We start from the raw sequence: 17,606 nt of genomic DNA on the forward strand, positions 1-17,606 counted from the left end.
AGTTATCCCAGTTACCTGGCGTCTATACCTAATCTCTTACCTTTTAAAAGAAGATAAACATATTGCTATAATATAAAATATAAGATATAACTACAAATGTTATTGCATACGTTATAAGGATATAAGCAATATAAAAAATATAAATATAAATATGATATGAAGAAAAATTATAATTCACGTTAACTTGTTATATATTACAAATGTGTCCTCAAGGCTTTTTTATTGTTGTTTTTGGTCTATGGCTGTTTTCATTTCACAATTTATTCCCCCGCACCCACCCCCCAAAAAATCAAAGATAAAATCTCGACCGGAAATAGCATTGTTGATTATTGTAGCTAACTTTATCGTTCCCGAAACCATTCCTGCTCACAAAATGGCAGGAAATTCATTCCCCTAGCGACATATTCATTGTCTATTATAGAAAACATGGCCCTTTATTTGTCACCCGCACTGGGCATTTCACGAGGAGGAAACTGATCTGGGATCCGGGATATACAAAATAAGAGCAGCAAAAAAAAAAGGGAAAAAAAGTTAACGCTTATTTTCAGGTGCATCACATTTAATAAACGCTGTCTGTTGTTACTTTATTTTGATGTTAGTTTTAAGACTGGACGTAACACTTTTTGTGAAAAGGGATTTGTTACAAAATCAACGGGGCAACGATGTTACACTGCGGTTAGATTGTGTTTTGCGCTGAAGGTTTGGAAGCGGAAGTGTATTATTTTACCAACAGAATAGTAATTTTTCTCTGTGCGTGTGAGAAAGGAAGAAAGGAGGGTAGCTTATAGTGAAGTGGAGCTGGGTTTGGAAAAGGGCACGGGGTACTTTTTTATATTTTTATTCGTCCATTCTGTCCGTTCCCATCTCATTATCCTGGCGAAAGGTTGAATAGTTAAAATGGAGGCGGACAGAACCGGCGGAGGATCTAACCCGAACTCCGGAGGCGGCGGCGGCGGCGGCAGCAGTGGAGCGGGGCGCAACCCAAACGGGCCTAAAGCAGGACCGGGCCAGGCGACATCAGCTGGTGGGACCGGGGCAATGGCAGCGGCCGCAGCAGCAGCCGCCGGGGCCGTCTCTGGACCGTTGCAGCAGTCACGGGAGCCGCAAGACGGGGAGTCGGGGATGACGCTTCCTGGGATCCTGCACTTCATCCAGTACGAGTGGGGACGCTTCCAGGCCGAGAAATACCGCTGGGAGGCTGAGAGAGACGAACTCAGGGTAAACGTATTCATCATTAAACCCGGGTTTATGTAGCTGTAACGCCAAGAAAGGGCCTGGAAGGATTTCACCGGAGCTCCTCCGGTGTCGCTTCGCGGATGTACACATGCCCTGCTATCGGTCAGTTAGAGGATGACAAAATGCTAATAAGCTAGCATTACAGTTGACCAGGATGCGTTATTACTAGACAGTAGATGATAATGTGGGAGCTGTTTGACCTCCAGTTGAAAGAAGCCACCAATACTCTTTTAAACATAAAACATTTTTTGTGTTAAAAAAAAAATAGATATAGATATATATATAAAGATATATAAAAATATATGCCTCCTGGGCTTCTAAGGTCGATACAGTCAATACAGATACACACCACAAGATTAGATAATAGACTTTTATGTCTTCCCGGAATAGCAAGCAAGCTATCGTGCAAATAAAAAGGTAGGCAAACAGTTTAGGTGTGGCTATCTTGTCTTTCCATATTATTTCATGCAGGTACACATGGAACTCACGCTTTCTGTCACACGTTATTTTAAGATTTTTGGCATTTTACTAGGATGTGCAAATACACGTTAGTTTGTAAGGAGACACTTATCTGATTTTTCGTACCCCACAGAGACAACTCAAGTGATCTGTGGGTGTGTTGTTGTGGTTAAAAAAATGATAACAATGCTAACCAGCTGTGATTTCCCTTTGCAATTGCTGCATTCAAAATAATAAATGAGTAAGCATTCCTTAACTGCCCTTACTTAAGACAATTCTCCCTAAAACAGTAGTTTGATGGCTGTAATATGTATTCATAAAATAATTTGCACAATGAGACACAATGATCAGTTTGACCTTTGAACTTAGGCACACAACACAACTAAATCACACTGAGATGAAGTTCCTGAATGGATCATGCGTTGTGATCTGTAGTACCAATGCCTCCATACCTATGGCACACACACAAATTAGCATTTTGAGCTAGGACCAGTTACACACACACACACAGTCAATCAGTTGTGTGGTGTATCTGTGTCTATGTATATATGTATGGAGTAAAGTTGTATTTTCATTAACAATGATTAAAACATGAGTATTGATAAATAACAAGTGTTAGGATGAAAATTTGTAGTTGTCTATCTGCAGCCAAACTTGCGTTTGTATATTTTATCTTTACTTTGTATAGTGTGTTATTAGTGTGTATATAATGACCTTAAAAACAATATATCTGCCTATAGGCTAGAGAAGTGGACTATCATCCTTAAAGGTAAATGGTTTATAGCTGTAAAATGCCCCCCCTAAAAAAAAAAACAAACGAATGTGAGCTTGTGACTCTGTGCCATAGGAATTCCCATGAGCAATACCTGAGTTCCCTGAAGGTCCTAGTTATTCAGATGCCAACAGCAAAAGACAGACGTTGTACTATTCACCTCATCTGCATGCATAAAATTAAAAGGCAGAGCAATACTGGGCAAGTTTGTGCATACTCATCAGATTTTTCCAGGATTAAGAAAAGTTAGGAAAACATACAAACATATTTTAACTCTGCGTTTGGACAGTTCATCTTTTCATTTGTGGTTATCCCTCAAGTAACTACAGTGTTTTTGGTAATAAGAATGAACTCCCCTCTCGAGTTCATGAGTTTGACAAAACCACAGGAAAAAACCCCTCAAAAAACCATAAAATTTCCCTCTCCTCTGTCATTGTGCTTCTCACATTGCCCCTAACTCAAACATACATAGTTATAAATAGTGGCTTGATAAAATATGAATGAACAATAACAAATGGGCAGCGCTTGCTGCTTTTATAAAAACGAGGGATGAGTGGGAATGGAAAGCAGAAACAGCGGATCGCTGTGTCCAACATGCTATTAAGTGCTTGTTATGGAACTTTGTTTGCGTTTGTACATTGGCTGCACATGGTCTGGCTTCACGGGTACAATTAGCACCACGCTTGTGCTGAGAGAAAGAGAAGATAACTGGAGTGCCATGCTGAAAAACTGACCTAGCTTACATTTTAACACCCACAGGCCAAAGGCCTCTGGCTTTTGTTGCCAACTTGCTTGCAGCTCTCCTCTCACTGAGCCAGTTATTGTGCCCCCTGGTCATAACCTGAACAGTTAACATGCTGTAAATGTTTCCATAGTGTAGTTTGCTCACATGTTGCCTGCACATGGTATTTTACACACTTTATTTTCAAAGGCTTTACTGAGTCACATGCAAAATTAACTCACAATCACTTGAGATCTGTGTGACTTTGTGTGCAACCTAGTAGATCTCTTCATGTGGAGCTTAGCATGTCTCTGCGAGATCACGACACGTGTGCCGCTACTGTGACCGTGTTGGTGTGTAAAGCCACCTGTGGTGCTGTGTCTTCACTGACAGGTGGCAGTGGCTTTTGCCTGTCTATAATTCAATCACTTAAGAAGCCGCTCTGGCAGCAGTCTTGTTTCTAACTAGGCATTGTTTTTGCATGAGCACAATTCTAATTTAATCTAAAGACTATTCCTCAGATAGTCATATATTCTACAGGGAAAAGGGATGACCTCAACCTGTTCCTCTTTAAAGTGTTCTAATTTCCAGCCATTTCATTTTATTAAGCATGTCAGTAGACATGTAGAATAGATTACTGGTGACCCAATTTACATCACTTCCTGTTTGGTGTAAGTCTCGCAGTCCCTGGATACATATCTGTAATTAATAGCTCTGTGTACTCAGCCGTGACACACATATGACATCCATGTGTATTGTGTTGTTTCACAGCACTGCTCTTGCAATTGCAGTCTTCAACTTGCAGCGTTCATCTTTTATTTTCCTTATTTAAAAACTAGCATTCCCTTCTCATGAAATTTAAAAAAAAACACACACACACACACATATATATGTGTATATATATATATATATATATATATATATATATGTATATATGTATATATGTACTTATATACTGTTTGTCTATCAAGCATGTTGTAAGCTAATTGGGATGTCATTATCTGTCTAGCTATCACTCTTGTACTGCACACACACTCACTAGCACACTCCAAGCACACTGTCCCAGAAAAGTTTATTGCTCTACTTGTTTGCTCATGGATTCTCTCACGGGGGGCAAAGGGATAAAAAGATGGAGGATAGCCAGTGGAGGAGGAAAGCTGCCCTTGACCCTATTCTGCAGCTAGTAGAGAAGGACTGACAGAATAGGCTAAATGTGGATGTGCTCCATGCGACAGCAAACTGTGGAAAGGTCAGCGGCAGTCGGTCATATGGAGGAAAACCCACCCACAGGAAGGCTAGATCAGGTGGCGCGACAGGTTTGCTTGCCCCGTAGGCCCTTTGTACTTTAGCCTTTGTTAGTTTACCAACATATTATGAAGAAAGTAACCAAAGCATCTTTGTTAGCTGGGCTATGATAAATGACACCATCGTGGTTACCTGGTTACCAGATCGAAGCAGATAGTTCTTTAGCTTTTGATATTAAAAGCAGTGATAGGTTTCTATCTGCTGCTCCACATCTGTTGTTATTGTCTCAACAGCTTCTGTTCTGACGTTAAGTGACAGTCTTGCGATAAAAGCACCTTGACTAGTGGATGAATAGACGACCTTGTCTTAAAGTTTCTGCCCTCACATGGGTGAAAACAAGAATTTGAAGCAGGCAAAGGGCAGAATGACAGAGACAAATGAAAGTGAAAAACAGTGCAGTTATTACATCCCCTTATGTAAATGCACAGTCTGGTGTAGCAGTCCTATGGTACAGCTTTTGTTTTGTTTTTTCCTTGTAGAAGTTTTTAGTTTTAGGACCCTATTTTACTCACAAAGTCAGACATTGAAAGCAGCATTTGTTCTATTTTTAAAGTGAAACTGTAGAAAGGAAGAGCTGTTGGTAAGCCATGCATAAACACTTCCATATAACAATAAACCCTTTGAACCTGTATTTTGGTTACCTTTATGTATTAGAGAAAGGTTGCTCTGGCATTGTGCTTGGGGGTGTGTGTGCATAAATGCAGCCTAGTCTCTAACTTCGCCAACAAGACAGTGTCAAGGCTTTGAGGCATGAACCTGTCCTTCTAGGAGCACAGGGTGAGACTGGTACACAGGGGTGTGATGGTTATCTGTGTCCAAAGGCAAGCTGTAGCTCGTCTGTGTGTGAGTAAGAGTAGAAACATGTGTCTTTGCCCCGCGAGGGTGAAGTAAACACATTGATTTGATGCCTTATTTTTTTACACAACTGATCAAATTTACGCCATTAAAAAAGTTAAGTCATTATTCAAGAAGAGATTTACTGTTACTGTGTCTGTCTACAGGAGGCTGCTGCTGATTTAAGCACTTTTGTTCACTGAAGTACAAGTCTGGCTTATAATTAAGTTCACAAAATTCATCTTTCTGCATCTTCTGTTGTCTACATAATTTTTAGTCACAGTCTTTTAGTAGGTTTTTAAGTAGGACTTTGTGTGAAGACTGTTAAGAGTCACTACATTAAAAAAATCTGTCTGAACAACTTGTTTGCATACACAAAACCTTCCTCAAAATTCTTCAAATACTGACCTCTACTTAAATAATAGTACACAGAACTGCTGATGTAAAACAATAATAGTATTTAGATTTGAAGTTGGATTTTTTTTTTTTTTTTCCAAGTTCGGACTGCATTCCATCTGTGTTCAGCCATTTATAGTACACAGTATGCAGTGTAGATGCTGTGCCCACAACATGACATCGCCCAGCTTTGCCTATCTGGTAGTTTAGTTAGTTTATGCACATTTACATCTGATTATGTTGCTCTAAAACAAGTGTTTTTGCTTGCATGTAATGTGCAAAATACATCTTCTGCATCTTCTATTACAGAACCCAACTGCACAATTACTGCTTGCATGTGTGGGAATGCAAGCCACAGAAATAGAACAAATGCGTGAGACTGTGTCTTATGGATGGCTAAGCTAAACTGGTTTTCATTTCATCTCAGTTAATGGCTTAGATGTTATTTCAGATTAATTCATCTACTTGTGAAAAAAGACTTGAGATAATGTACATGTACCGACCTGCTCCTCTTAGTTTAGGCCAAGAATAACCACATAAAGTATCTGTATTTCATGCCCCTATTAGCCCATGTCTACAGTGTTCATGTACTAGCTTTGAGAGTTATCTCCAAAACTCTCAGATAAGCATATAAATTCACGTTGCATTAATCAGGATTACTCAGCAGCAGTAGCAGCAGTAGGAATGTTTGCTTGGCAGGTTATCCTGTGTTCCACTAGCCCTCCTAGCTGGTTACATGACTCTGTGTGTATGTGTGTCTGTTTGTGTGTGTCTGGATATATATGTGCGCTTTTTCTCAGAGATTGACTACCCTTCCAAGCAGACCAAGTGTCTGCCCCATGAGACGGCGTTTTTAGACTGTTCTAGTTTTATAGAATTGCGTATGTGTGTGGGAGCAGACTCGTGGACAGACAGGGGCGTGCAGAGGAGAAATGGGCTGTAAAACAAGCTGTATTAATGCTCCAGCACCACTTGGCACAGAGAGAGAAAATGCCTGTTGTGCTTGCAGTCACCATCCTGGGAGCAGAGACAGAGTTAGGGCTTTTTAACCTACTTCTCACAGGGATCACTGTTTAGTTAGTTAGTTGTTTGTTTGTTTGTGTTGTTTCTCCTCACTGGGGCATTTTTTTCTCCTTCCAAAAGCAGGCAGGATGTTTGTTGCCTGATGTTAAATGGGATTTGCACAAAAGTTGCATACTGTGAGCGGGCACAGCCGGGTTGAAACCTGCATTAGCAATCTTTGTCATTAGCTCTGGCAAGTATTTCACATTTTTGTCAATTCTTGCATTATGATGGCTTACTCAAGGGAAACCCTGTCTCGGTATAGTTCTTGGAAGCCGTGTCATCACTCTGTAGTCTCTTATTACCTTTCTATCTCTCAGAACTCATTGGTGAAAAGTCAGAACAGGCAGAACATTTCTTTCCTCAAGGTAAGAATTTTATCAGCAGTGAGGAAGGAAATGGACAGGAAATGAGAGAGGAAACACAGCAAAGGATGGGTCTTGAAAGAGGGTGTTTGAATTTGGCTGCTCCATGTCTTGTTTTTCCTCCTTTGCAGATGCGCAGTGAGGCCTTGGTTAGGAAAGTTAAAATAAGAGCCCTATTCCACAACCCTCTACTTATTGCTCTTGGCTTTCAGAAGTCTTTTTTTCTTTTTTCTTTTTTTTTGCACAGCTAGTCACATCAAACCTTTTTGTTCAGTCTCTCATTGCAATGTTTTGTTGATATTGAATGATTTACTTTTCAGCCCAAACCGAGACAGTGCATGCATTTTGTAACCAGTTCTTTTCCAGGTCCCAATTTATCTTACTTTTGTTTATGCTTATGGACAGATGTGGGGTGTGTGTATTTGTGTGTTCTCACCATGCTGTGCATATGTGTGTTTCAGGCTCAGGTGGCGTTTCTTCAGGGTGAGAGGAAAGGACAGGAGAATATGAAACAGGACCTGGTGAGGCGAATCAAAATGCTGGAGTACGCCCTCAAACAAGAGAGGTAAAACGAATGCCTGAAAAACCCCCCTTTTCTGTCCTAGTCTCCTTATGTCTGTTATTCTTTCAGTCTGTCCTGGCAGTTTGCATGCTCCAGGCATAATGATTCTGCTAGTGAAAGATTTATTTGTGGAAGCTCAAAATGTTGCCCTCAAGTGTTTCTTTGTTGCGTTACAGGGCTAAGCACCAAAAGCTGAAGACAGGAAATGACCAGAGTCCTGGGGACAAGAAACCAGAGACAGAGGCAGATCAACGTATGTTTGACCAAGTCCTTATGTGCTCTGTAATTTGGATCCATTATGTTGTCTGCTTACATTTAGATTCCTGTCGAACGTTGAGTGCAGTTCGAAGTTTCTGCTTCTCTCTTTTTCTTCTTTTCTTCTCATGCCTTACTGTTGCATCACTATTGAACAATCTATTTTCTGTAGTTCCCAATGGGCCGGCTGAGTCAGATTCAGAGCCAGCCAATCAGATGTCCTGGAAGGAGGGACGTCAGCTACTACGCAAGTAAGGCTTCATCGTCATCCGTTCCTTTTTATCTCAGTGCCATATTAATGTGTTCCATCAGAACTTTATCGTTGACATTAAAATTCTAATCTAGGCTTAAATGATTCATTTATATGACCATGTGTGTATGTGGATGTAGATATCTTGAGGAAGTGGGTTATTCAGACACCATCCTGGACATGCGTTCTAAGCGCGTGCGCTCCCTTCTTGGGCGGAGCAGCCCTGAAGCTAACGGGCCCCCACCCAGTGAAAGCTGTCCTGAGCCTGAGCCACGAGCAGGTGGAGAGTCCTTGTTGGTCAGACAAATAGAGGAACAGATAAAAAGGTGAGACAGTGGAAACACACGCCCCTCTTTGATCTTACACCACAGAAGAGCTCCAATGTGAACATTGATGACAGAGTAAACATTTGGTTTTTGCAGCACAAAAAGCCTTTTTCTTTTCTTCTTCTTCTTCTTTTTTTATAGATGTACTTGATGTAAAGCTACTCCTTAAAAACTGAACTTTTCACTGCTGCTTGTGAAAGGCTGCGACTTGTAAAAATTTGTCTTTCACAGAAAGCATTTACTTGCAGTCTCGTGCCAAACTTTACAGACAAAGTGTGATTTTTACATCACTTCATAACCAAACTAATTCACTAACATGGCAGACGTACATATGAAGCCATCCCTTAACCTTCCGACAAACACTTCTTACATAAAGTGTATCTGTGTTTGACCTCATATATCAGGATTTGACCTTTCTGACTATTTTCCAGTATGGTAGTAGTTCATGGTATCCTTTTATAAACAGTGGACATTATCCAAATTGTAAATCCATTTGCCTCTCGGAAATTTATTAAGCAATAGGTTGGTGTATGAGATAACTGTCACTGTATCATGAGACTGCTTAGTGAACAAGATTCATGTGGAATCTTTCTGCACAAGCAGAAACGTGAAGATGGTGAAACAAAAGCACAGCTTAAACTCCAAAACTGGCAAAATAACACATGACAGAAGAGGTCTAAAAGTGAGGGGATTCTTCATCATGCAAGTCAGGATTTTTAATGAGCACTGGAGGTAAAATTAAGATAGATGTCACTGAAGTGCGCAGAGAGGCTCAAAAGTAAATTTTATGGCTAAATGTGGCATGTTTCATTTTTATTTCATGATAAATAGGGAGTTAAAAGGTCTGGAGTTGATTCTAAGTATTAAATTTGCATTTGATGGCTGTTCATGGGACTCTCAACCTCCACTTTGAGTTAAGGAGGCCACCATTCAGCTGAAAATAAACTGTACCAAATAGCAGAGATTTTAGCACTAACCAAATCAACAAACTGGTACATTCTTAAGAAAGAATGCAGCATAAAATAGCCCACTGAAAACAACTAAAGTGGGTGATTGCAGAAATATTTCCAGCCAAGTCAAGAACACTGTGGAGAAGGTAGTTTTCAAATCTAGAAACACCACAAAAGGGTTTACCACAAGATGCAAACCAGTGGGAACACACAAGTACAAAAGAGCAGACTTTGAATGGAGAAAACCAACATGAACTTACACCAGAAGAATTGGAAGAGAAGGAAACAAAAGATCAAACCGTCTTCCGTTTAAATACTCTGTGGCTCGGATTGTGTTGTCCAGAGGCTACTGTGCTGCCCATAATTCACAGGTAGCTCACAGCTGTTGCAACTATGGGTTTTGAAATAATTTAAAAACAGTAAAACAATGTAAACAATAAATATATAAATAAGCAGTCCTTCTGTTGATCTTTGAGTGAAACATGTGGTCAAGATACTCAGCTGTGCATCTCTTTGTAGGAATGCGGGCAAAGAAAGCTCTAAGGAACGTGTGGGGGGTTCGGTGCTGGATAAGATCCCCTTCCTGCATGGCTGTGAGGACGATGATGAAGACGACAGTGACGAGGAAGATGAATTCCAAGGCATGGCCACCGATTGCATCGATGGCCCGCGCAAGAACAAAAAGTCTCGAGTGAAGGTACGGCAGGCTAAATAAAGAATGACCAAAAAAATGAATAAATAAACAACAACCTTGCTTCTGCTGTGTTCTCAGATGGGTTCGGAACCTATGACTACAGATCTGGACCCTGAAGACGAAGAGGACGAGGACGACTCGGAAGACGCCCTCAATGAGTTTGACTTCCTGGGCTCAGGGGAGGATGGGGAGGGGGCGGGAGAGGCCCGGATCTCGGGGGATGGACGGGAGTTAGGTACGCTGTTGCCTTAGCAACGTCATGAGCACAAGCACTGCCAGGATCACTGCCATAAATGTATCTGTCTTTATTGCCCCTATCCTTGCTCATCTTTTTTTTCCTTTACTTCTCATTGTGTCTTGACATCTCTTCTTGTCAATAAAACCAACCTCTTTTCCCAACCACCTGTCTCTCTGTCCTGTTTCACAAGCTGTCGGTCTGTGACTCCTCAGAGCTGTGTAGCTGTCATCTTTGTCTCTAGATGTACTTTCTGTGGTCCAGGGCCATTTCAGAGGTTACCACGCATGCTGCCTTCTTTTTTTTATGTGTTTGCATTTCATACTTTGAATCATATTTGCACTGTAGATGTGCTTTTGTAAATAAAATTGTACAAGTGTATGCTGTCATTATACGTAAAGAATGAAGTTTGCCTTTTAGCTTCTTTCTGCCTTTGTTTGTCTCTTATCTGTCCAACTGCTGACCTCACCGTCCTTCCTCGACCTCTCTGCATGACGGTATTGTGTCTCTCTCCTCTTGCTGGGTTCAGAAAACCGCAGGAACAAGTTACAAGGAATGATGTCAGATTTCCCCCCTAAACCTACCCCGCCCCCTTCTGTATCCGGACAGTCTCGCTCCGGGGAAGGTAAGACTTCCCTACAAAATATGCCAATAAAAACATAGATTATTCTCTGCCGAGCATTCTCTTTTTAGTCTTCCCCCGTGCAGTTGTAGCTTAGTTGCTGAATCTCAAATTTAGATGTTTGCGTAGGGGTAAGCTTGCAAGGTTTCTCCTGCAACTATAAATATTTCCTGTGGTACACAGTGTGGGAGTAGGGAAGTGGAATAAATGACACAGTTCTACAACTATCTAGGACTTATCACGATATTTTAAAGTGATCTCACCATCCTTTTCTAGATCCCTGACATTTGTCAAGATGAAATCATATCTCTTGTGCTTTTCCACTTACAACCTCCAGGTGGTGCCCTGGGTTTCTCCTCTGATGTCTTCATCATGGATGCCGTTGGCGGAGGTGACATGAACCTGGGAGAGCTGGCTGATCTCACTGTTGCCAATGACAATGATCTTTCCATGGATGTAATTGCATATTTTGTTCTGATCAATACAAACTATACAATACAAGCTACATGCGTACAATAAAAACATTTGAATGTTCCCTCTTTTCAAACGTTGTGTCTCGTCAGATGCAGGATAACAGAGAGGAGTTTAAAAAGACATGGAACCCCCGATTCACACTACGCAGCCACTTTGACGCCATCCGTGCTTTGACCTTTCACCCCAGCCAAGCAGTGCTGCTCACAGCCTCTGAGGATGGCACGCTAAAACTCTGGAACCTCAACAAGGCGATGCACTCCAAAAAGTAAGAATCCTACTGGTGACGAAGTTTTTGAATGAAGACGTGTTATTCTCTGCCATGCAAATATAAACTGAAATCCAGCTGAGGAAAAAAATCCTGATCTAATTTTAAAAGGGTGTCTCTCCACAGGAATGCCGCCTTGGACGTTGAGCCCATCTACACATTTAGAGCACACAGGTGAGTTCAGCCTGAGAACAATAAAGATGCTGCAATTTTTTATCTAAAAATGAATGATTAATGCAATCATTTTCAAATTAAATGCTGTGTTTTAAAAAAAAAAAAAAAAAAAGTATGAACACGATTTTGTTGTTGTTGTTGTTGTTGTTTTTTTAAACGGTGATGTCATTTATGCCTGCTTCTCTCTTGGTCTTGCTCTAGTGGAGCTGTTCTTTCACTGACGATGGGTGAAGATGGAGAGTCCTGCTACAGTGGAGGTCTAGATGGATCCATCAGGTGTTGGAAGATGCCGGACCTGAATGTGGATCCCTATGATAACTATGGTGAGTCATTCTTAACTGCTGATTATATAGCAGAATCGCAAAGGTTTTTTTTTGTTGTTGTTTTTTAATTATGTGATTCTTTATCCAGATCCTGGTATTGAAAGCAGTGTACTAGCAGGCCACGAGGACAGCGTGTGGGGTCTGACTTACTCTGCAGTTCACCATCGTCTTGCCTCATGCTCAGCAGATGGCACCATTCGTATCTGGGATCCTCAGAACTCCTCCCCCTGCATGTCTGTCTTCAATAAGGAGAGAGGTAGACATTTGTCTTGACTTTGTGGGTTTGTTTTGGCACTTTGTTGTCTGTTCAGATCCCACATCCTCATCACGTCCCATTGTTTGTTTGTTTTTTTTATGTGTGTGTGTTTTTTTGTTTTTTTTTCCTAGAGCATGGAACACCCACCTCAGTGGCATTTGTGGCCACTGATCCCAACCAGGTGGTGGTGTCATTTGATGGTGGTGAGACCCTCCTGTATGACCTCAACACAGAGCAGAGCGTCACTATGCTAGATACACAGACCAAAGATGGTATGTTCTGGACGCAGTCTCCAACACAATGTGCAACACTTTTTTTGCCACAAGTAATAATTTGGTGAAAAATCATTAAATTCTTCTATTAGACTGAATATGATGTCTTCCTTTGCAGGCAGTGAGCTGATCAACCGTGTTGTCAGTCACCCATCTGAGCCCATCTCCATCACTGCACACGAGAACCGCACCATCCGCTTCCTAGACAACAAGACAGGTATGTGCAGGAGGTGTACTGACGATCTGATGATTCCCTCTGGAGACTTACTGAAATGTGTTTTCTCACATGCATCTGAATAAACTTTGTTTGTGCAGGTAAAGTTGTCCACTCGATGGTGGCACACTTGGATGCGGTCACCTGTCTTACTACAGACCCTAAAGGCACTTACCTCATCTCTGGCAGTGAGTACTGGGCTTTATTGTGTGCTTACTTAGCCAAGTATCCCAGGCTTAATTTTTAAAATGCTCCTCTGTACACTGAGAAACGTCTGTTTAATATCACCTGAAATCTGTATATAAGTAGCTTTTTAAATCACAAATTAATTGATATTAATAGCAAATTTTAAACAGGGGAGTTAAATGAGTTGTTTTTTGTTTTGTTGTTTGTTTTTTTTGAAGAAGTAGGAGATTATTTATGGCTTATATGCAAAAAGTACCTTAAGAAATCCTATAAAATCTGTAGTAACTGCAAAAAATAACATATCACACTGTAGAAGAGGCGTGTAGGTTGTAAAAGGATTCCTTTACATTGTTCTCCGCAGTCATCTCTGCCCCTCGTAACACTGCTGTCTTTGCTTCCTCCCACTCCTCACCTCCTACAGGCCATGACTGCTCAGTGCGCTTATGGATGCTGGACAACAGGACATGCGTGCAGGAGATCACTGCCCACAGGAAGAAGCATGATGAGGCCATTCATGACGTGGCCTTCCACTCTTCCCAGCCCTTCATTGCCAGCGCCGGCGCAGATGCACTTGCCAAGATCTTTGTCTGACATCACTGTCGTTGTTCTGGTGAGATTGAGGGTGCCAGGAAAGAAGCAGTATGGGGCAAACAGGGAGCGGGTTTTTCAGGAGTGTTTTTTTGTGAGGATCCATAAATAATGAAAAACAGATGGCAATGTCCTCTTGTTATTTACGAACAAGAAAACATCCTTTTATAGATTGTTGGATTTTTAAAATCCTTTAAATACCAAATTGTGCTTCTGTTGTCCCCTTTTTTTATTGGTGTTTCGAGTAGTTCTGAAAAGCTGCTTTTTCCCCCCCCTTTCTACTTTTAGAGTCCTACATCAATAACTGGGCCAAAAGAGACTGAAGACTACAGTGGATACATTTCACCTGCTCATACACACACACACACACACACACACACACAATTAGTCCTGCACCCCACTGGCTGGGTCATCGACACAGGACGTCAACCAACAACTTCCTCCCCCTCCGCTCCGAAAACTCCTCACAGTTCTCTAATGCCTCAGTGACTTCTTGTAATACTAATCACATCTTGTAATGCTTTTTTATAACTTTAAAACTCTGGCTGCTCTGTTTTCAAGTAATCATATTTGGAGTAACACTTTTCTACACTACAATATTCTGTTCTTTTTTTTCCTTTCCTTTTCGCAAAGCACTTTGTGTGTACGCTTGTGCACTTCAAGTGCTCACACAATGCTTGCATTTATTTCACTGAGAGCCGAGGGGGAAACACTTGATTTTAAATCTTTTTTTTTTATTTTTAACAGTTGAAACATTGCTTGTGGCTAACACACATATGTAGGCTTGACTTAAAGGAATAACAGTTCTCGGCATTGACGGAAAACACCTGACCTAACCTCTGCATTGGGAATCAATGTGTTGCATTCCAAAGACTCGGTGTGGAGGATGTGTGTGTGGCGTTGGAGGATGTTTGACTTAGTCGTGTGTGCTGTGAGGAGGCACTAGAAAGCTGAATAGTGTTGATTGAACAACCTAGTTTCATTGTATGTCTGATTGTTATAGCGTCCCCATGATTCTGCCTCTACTTGTGCGTGCGTGTGTGTGTGCGTGAGATTAGATGTCACTTAGATAACTCTCACAAACTTATTTCTACAGATGTACAGTGCATATAGAGTCTCTCACACGGCATGAACCAGCTTAGGATGGATATCACTAAGCATAGTTAAAGTCTGTAGACTAGAGAGGTGCGAGGCTGGTCTGGTGCTTTTTACTGTACAGAGGAGTGTATGTGAGTGTGTGTGTGTTTGTATATGCACTAGTTCAACCACGGTGCTATGAAAGACTTCATCAGTCTTGAGTCAGAATCAGGGACATGTTTTGTGAGTGTTTCTCTCTCACTGGTCCGCACGTGTACGTTCAGTAAAATCCTCGTTCGCGTGACATTTCGCTGTTGGATCATTTCATTAACTGTGGTCAAATTTCAGAATCCATCCTAGTCATGTTTTTCATTAGAGGGATGTGCATATGGTCGGCTTTGATTGTCTCAGGCTCGAGCAGTGCATTGAGCTGGTAATTATTTTACAGTGGAGGAGCTCGGATGAGAGATTGTCTCTTTGAAGTCAGTGCCAGTTTTTTTGCAGGCTGCTCCCGTCTCCTGATTGTTTTTATTTATTCAGGCTTTCACAAAAGCCTGACATCACCTTTACTCGAGTGATGAGGTGAGGATTTCTTCTTCTTGAATGATGAACACAAGTGGTACATTAGCCACAGAACTAATATAGTGAAGCGCGTGTCATCTTGCTGAACAGGGATGCTGGAAGGGTTTAAAAAAAAAATCAAAAATACTCCATTTTAAATTCAGCCACACAAAAAAGCGTCGATTTAAGACGTGTGACTCTGTTTATGAGGTAACCTGTCCTGCTAATATGTTATAGTTCTGCTATTTTGAACAACCTTTGGCTCAGCTGGAAGCATTGTTATTTTGAGACCCATGTTTGTTGGTGTCCTGCATTTCTGCTGTTGAGTACAGGACAGTTTGTTTGCTTTAAGTTGCCTCTTCACAGCTGACCTCGCCCCAGATTATTTTCTCATTACCTTTAGAAAACCTCTAAAATCTGCACGTGGTTAGGCGTCAGCTCTTCAAGATTACACACTGTGTGTCACATTGTTGGTCAGATGACAGCTTAACTCTTTACCCCTTGAAAGCCTACTAGAGGTAACCCTTGAAGCGCTTTCCTGACTGAGCGGTCTGCTTATAGAACAAAATGACTGAGTTTGCATCAGAGGTTTATGAGGGTGGTCTCTGCCTATGCAGCTACCCTTGGAAAAACCCAGAACTATTCTAAAGGTCGTCAAATCACACCTGCATCGATATGTACTGAGGCGGCAAAGCTTCTCATTACAGGGGAGGTCGTCTGATGTTGTCTTTATGGGGGAAAGAGTTAAAGTAGGCTGGAGGTAAACACTTTTAATCACTGGTGACACTAGCATTCATAGTTCATTTATACATATATTTAGTGAGAGATTTTTTTTCTCTCCAAACAGGGTGGTGGACTGTTGTGTGAAATTAGACAAGATGTCACACTGCTGTTCCTTTGACACAAGTCTGTCAAAGAAAACAACACGGGGCAACTACATTATTATACTGCTGCTGGGCATAACGTCCTATTATCACGTATTAACTATTTGACCCCTTGTTGCACTATATCTAAAAGTGAATGCTTTACATTACAAGAGGATAGACAGGGTGCAGAAACGATGTATTTGATCTGAAGAGAATACTACAAACGTGGAACTGTTGCTGTTCACGGTTATATGACAGCGGGCGTTACTGACACTTTCTTCTCGCTCTGAGCTACTATGTCCCCTGTCTGAGAATGACGACAAATCAGTGTGACACATCAATAAAAGGAAAAAAAGAAGAAGAACTCGAAGCAGAGGTTGTAAATGATGGTTAGAGTTGCCATTATGTGCTGTAAATGTCCATCATTTCTTTGTTTTCTTTCATTTTTTTTCTCTCCTTTGGCTATGAATATGATTATTAAGATGTAAGAATACTGTAGTATCATAAGTGAATCATTCTTCCTTGCTAGGCATAGAACTTGCTTGTGATTGATAATGGCAATGTAAAACTTGTAAAAAAGCAAAACGATTAAAAAACACGAAAAACAGACAAAAAGACGATTTTAAAAAAACAAAATCTGTTACCAGTCGGAGGCCAAGGTAAAGGACTCATTTCTTTGTGTTTTTATTTTTTTATTAGCAATTTATCACTGTGTGATATTTTGTACATCATATTAAACTGTATTCAAACAATTTCCTCCAACTACAAGGGATAAGAGACCTGCTTTTTATTAATTTTGTTTTATGATATATTTTTGAACTGCATTTTAGCTTGTATCAAATGACTTTTCTCTTTTTGTTTACGGGTCCCCTGTTGTATGTCATTAAGGAAGAAAAGACAAAAAAATGAAAATTTTGTACAGTGAATTGAGAGTTGAGTTTTTTCTTGTCTGTCTGTCCGTCTTTCTTTCTACTAAAGAATGTCGTACTTGGAAAGACATGAAGATACATGAAGATGTGATCACCTACACTACAATACTTAATTACAATGATCCAGTATAGAAGTATGGTGCATGAATGACTACTTCAAGGCTATTCTCTAGGAATTTATTTCCCAGCTTTCACACAAGTTAAAGAATGGTCTAAAAATTTACATCAGAGAATTTCCTGACTTTCAGTCCTTATGTATACAAACTCCACATGTCCTATAAGCTTGCTTGATGTCGTCTTTCACGGGGCTCTCAGTGTAACCTCATAATGAGTTAACTCTTCCTGAAACTAGTGTATAAAAGAATTTGGGGTTAGTT

General features: G+C 40.8%; 1 protein-coding gene across 1 annotated transcript; it reads left to right on the plus strand.

Annotated features, from left to right (window-relative positions):
* The first annotated feature begins 707 nt into the window (after positions 1-707).
* strn4 (striatin, calmodulin binding protein 4) lies at positions 708-17,226 on the plus strand. The gene is made up of 18 exons (XM_031732836.2): positions 708-1,218; positions 7,612-7,715; positions 7,889-7,965; positions 8,140-8,218; positions 8,358-8,543; positions 10,013-10,190; positions 10,266-10,422; positions 10,952-11,047; positions 11,382-11,500; positions 11,608-11,783; positions 11,910-11,957; positions 12,159-12,280; positions 12,369-12,536; positions 12,668-12,808; positions 12,927-13,025; positions 13,124-13,210; positions 13,630-13,818; positions 14,085-17,226. The coding sequence occupies exons 1-17, from the start codon at positions 898-900 to the stop codon at positions 13,797-13,799; spliced, it is 2,328 nt and encodes a 775-aa protein (XP_031588696.1). The 5' UTR covers positions 708-897; the 3' UTR covers positions 13,800-13,818; positions 14,085-17,226.
* Positions 17,227-17,606: the final 380 nt, after the last annotated feature.

Source organism: Oreochromis aureus, linkage group 14 (genome assembly GCF_013358895.1).
Source record: "Oreochromis aureus strain Israel breed Guangdong linkage group 14, ZZ_aureus, whole genome shotgun sequence".
In the NCBI taxonomy this organism is placed as follows: Eukaryota; Metazoa; Chordata; class Actinopteri; order Cichliformes; family Cichlidae; genus Oreochromis; species Oreochromis aureus.